The 1,621-nt window shown below is 56.6% G+C and overlaps 1 protein-coding gene across 5 annotated transcripts in view; it reads right to left on the bottom strand.

Moving 5' to 3' along the window:
• The window catches only part of SLC35D2 (solute carrier family 35 member D2), a 20,961-nt gene extending 19,842 nt beyond the window's left edge, over positions 1–1,119 (bottom strand). For all 5 annotated transcript variants that reach the window (XR_009729095.1, XR_009729096.1, XM_061377561.1 and 2 more), the window contains exon 1: positions 917–1,119. Coding sequence is in view for 3 of the 5 variants with exons in the window: in XM_061377561.1 (XP_061233545.1) it covers positions 917–1,056 (140 nt within the window). In the remaining 2 variants the exon portion in view is untranslated. The remainder of the gene's footprint in view (positions 1–916) is intronic.
• Positions 1,120–1,621: the final 502 nt, after the last annotated feature.

Below are 1,621 nucleotides of genomic sequence, written 5' to 3'. Positions count from 1 at the left end.
TATCTTTCATGGATGTGCTAGACGCATGTCAGGGAATTACTGCAGATTGTATGATGAAAACCACTATAAAACAAAATCTCAACTTGCCTTGCATAATTTCTGGGAGATGTTATATACACCTGTTCTGTGTTCAAATAACACTGAATGTTAGAAAATACATGCAAGTTTTGCTTTTAAACTTTTTTTTGCTTTTAAACATTTCTCATGTTTTGGGTGGTTTTTTAATTTCCTAGTTCAGAATGAGCTGAAACACAGCAAAACCAGAGCAAATTCTTAAAGCAAAGAATAGTGATGGTGAAAAGATCACAGCTACAGGACAATGATTCCATATGGGTGCTCCAGCAGGTCAAAGATGTAGCTTTGCTGGTTTTATGATGAGATTTTCAAGGGTTCGCTTTTCACTTTTTGTTACCTCAGAAAAGAAAGTTAACCAGACTGGCAGGCACAGTTAGGGGAAGCGCTGTTTCCCTGAAGGACCTAAGGTGATACAACCAGTGAAACTGTAGCTTCGAAGCTGGGAATAACGAAAGGCCTTTGAGGAAAAGACTAGCCTGCTTCAAAAGTACACCTGACAGTGACTTTGCCGTCGGGCGGTGTTGCCGAAGTGGTACATACTGGACAAAACGGGGCCTGAAACTGAAGCCACCGAACCGGCTCTCAGCACTTACCATGTACCGGTGGGCCAGGTGACTGCCCCTGCCTGACACCCCTGCGTGACGAGAACTGCAACGGGAAAGCTCCCTAGCGGGCGGGGCGGGGCGGCCCGGCTCGACTCCGGTTCGGGAGCTCGCCCTCGCCAAGCAGTGAGCGGTACCACTGCGAGTCCGCGGAACGGCCGAGCCGTAACAGAGCCGGGACAGGCCCCGCCGCCAGCCCTGCCACTGCCTGTGGTCAGGCCCGCACCGCTGGCCCTCACCTGTAGGCGCTGAGCAGGGCCTTGTTCACCAGCACGATGAAGAACGAGCACGTCCCGTAGAAAAGGGCTGAGAGCACCCTGGGAAGCGCCGACGGGGCGGCGCAGCTCGCCGCCTCCCCCACGGCCTGTCCGGCGCTCATAGCGACGAGGAGCTGCTGCGGGCAAGGCTTCACCGCGGACTGCACTACTGCGGCCAGCAGGGCCGCCGCCTCTCCTCTCGGGCCCAGCCCCGAGCAGCGGGAACCGGCAGCGGCGGCAGGGCGCTCCCTGGCGGGGCGGAACTCTGTGGGGAGCCCTGGTCAGGCCCGCCGCAGCCCCACCCCTCTCTCTTCCCTCCGACCCAGCCCCGGCGGCGCAGCCAGCTGGGGCTCGGCCAAGAGGAAGGGTACGAGGCGTAAAGCCGAGCGCGAAGTGCTGCCGCCGGACGCCGCTGCATCAGGGGGGCGGGTTCCCAGGTTCAGCCGCACCTGGGACCATCGTCCGACACCGGCACTAGTGTCTACCAGCCTGGTGGGAAAGGAGCTCGGCGCCTCTGGGCACCCGCCCTCAGGCAAGGAGGAGGCTCAAAGCACCCAGGACTGCAACACACCTCGGCCCCACACCGCTTGAACAGGCCCGGCCCCTCACGGGTTTGTCAAAAAACAAACAAACAAATAAATAAATAATAATAAAAAAATCTTTCCTCACCAAAAAAATGTGTTTTGG

This window comes from Neopsephotus bourkii, unplaced genomic scaffold (genome assembly GCF_033783945.1).
Source record: "Neopsephotus bourkii isolate Nb327-2 ecotype Australia unplaced genomic scaffold, CSIRO-AGI_Nbou_v1 NB_1759, whole genome shotgun sequence".
In the NCBI taxonomy this organism is placed as follows: Eukaryota; Metazoa; Chordata; class Aves; order Psittaciformes; family Psittacidae; genus Neopsephotus; species Neopsephotus bourkii.
This window is presented reverse-complemented; position numbering and strand designations above follow the sequence as displayed.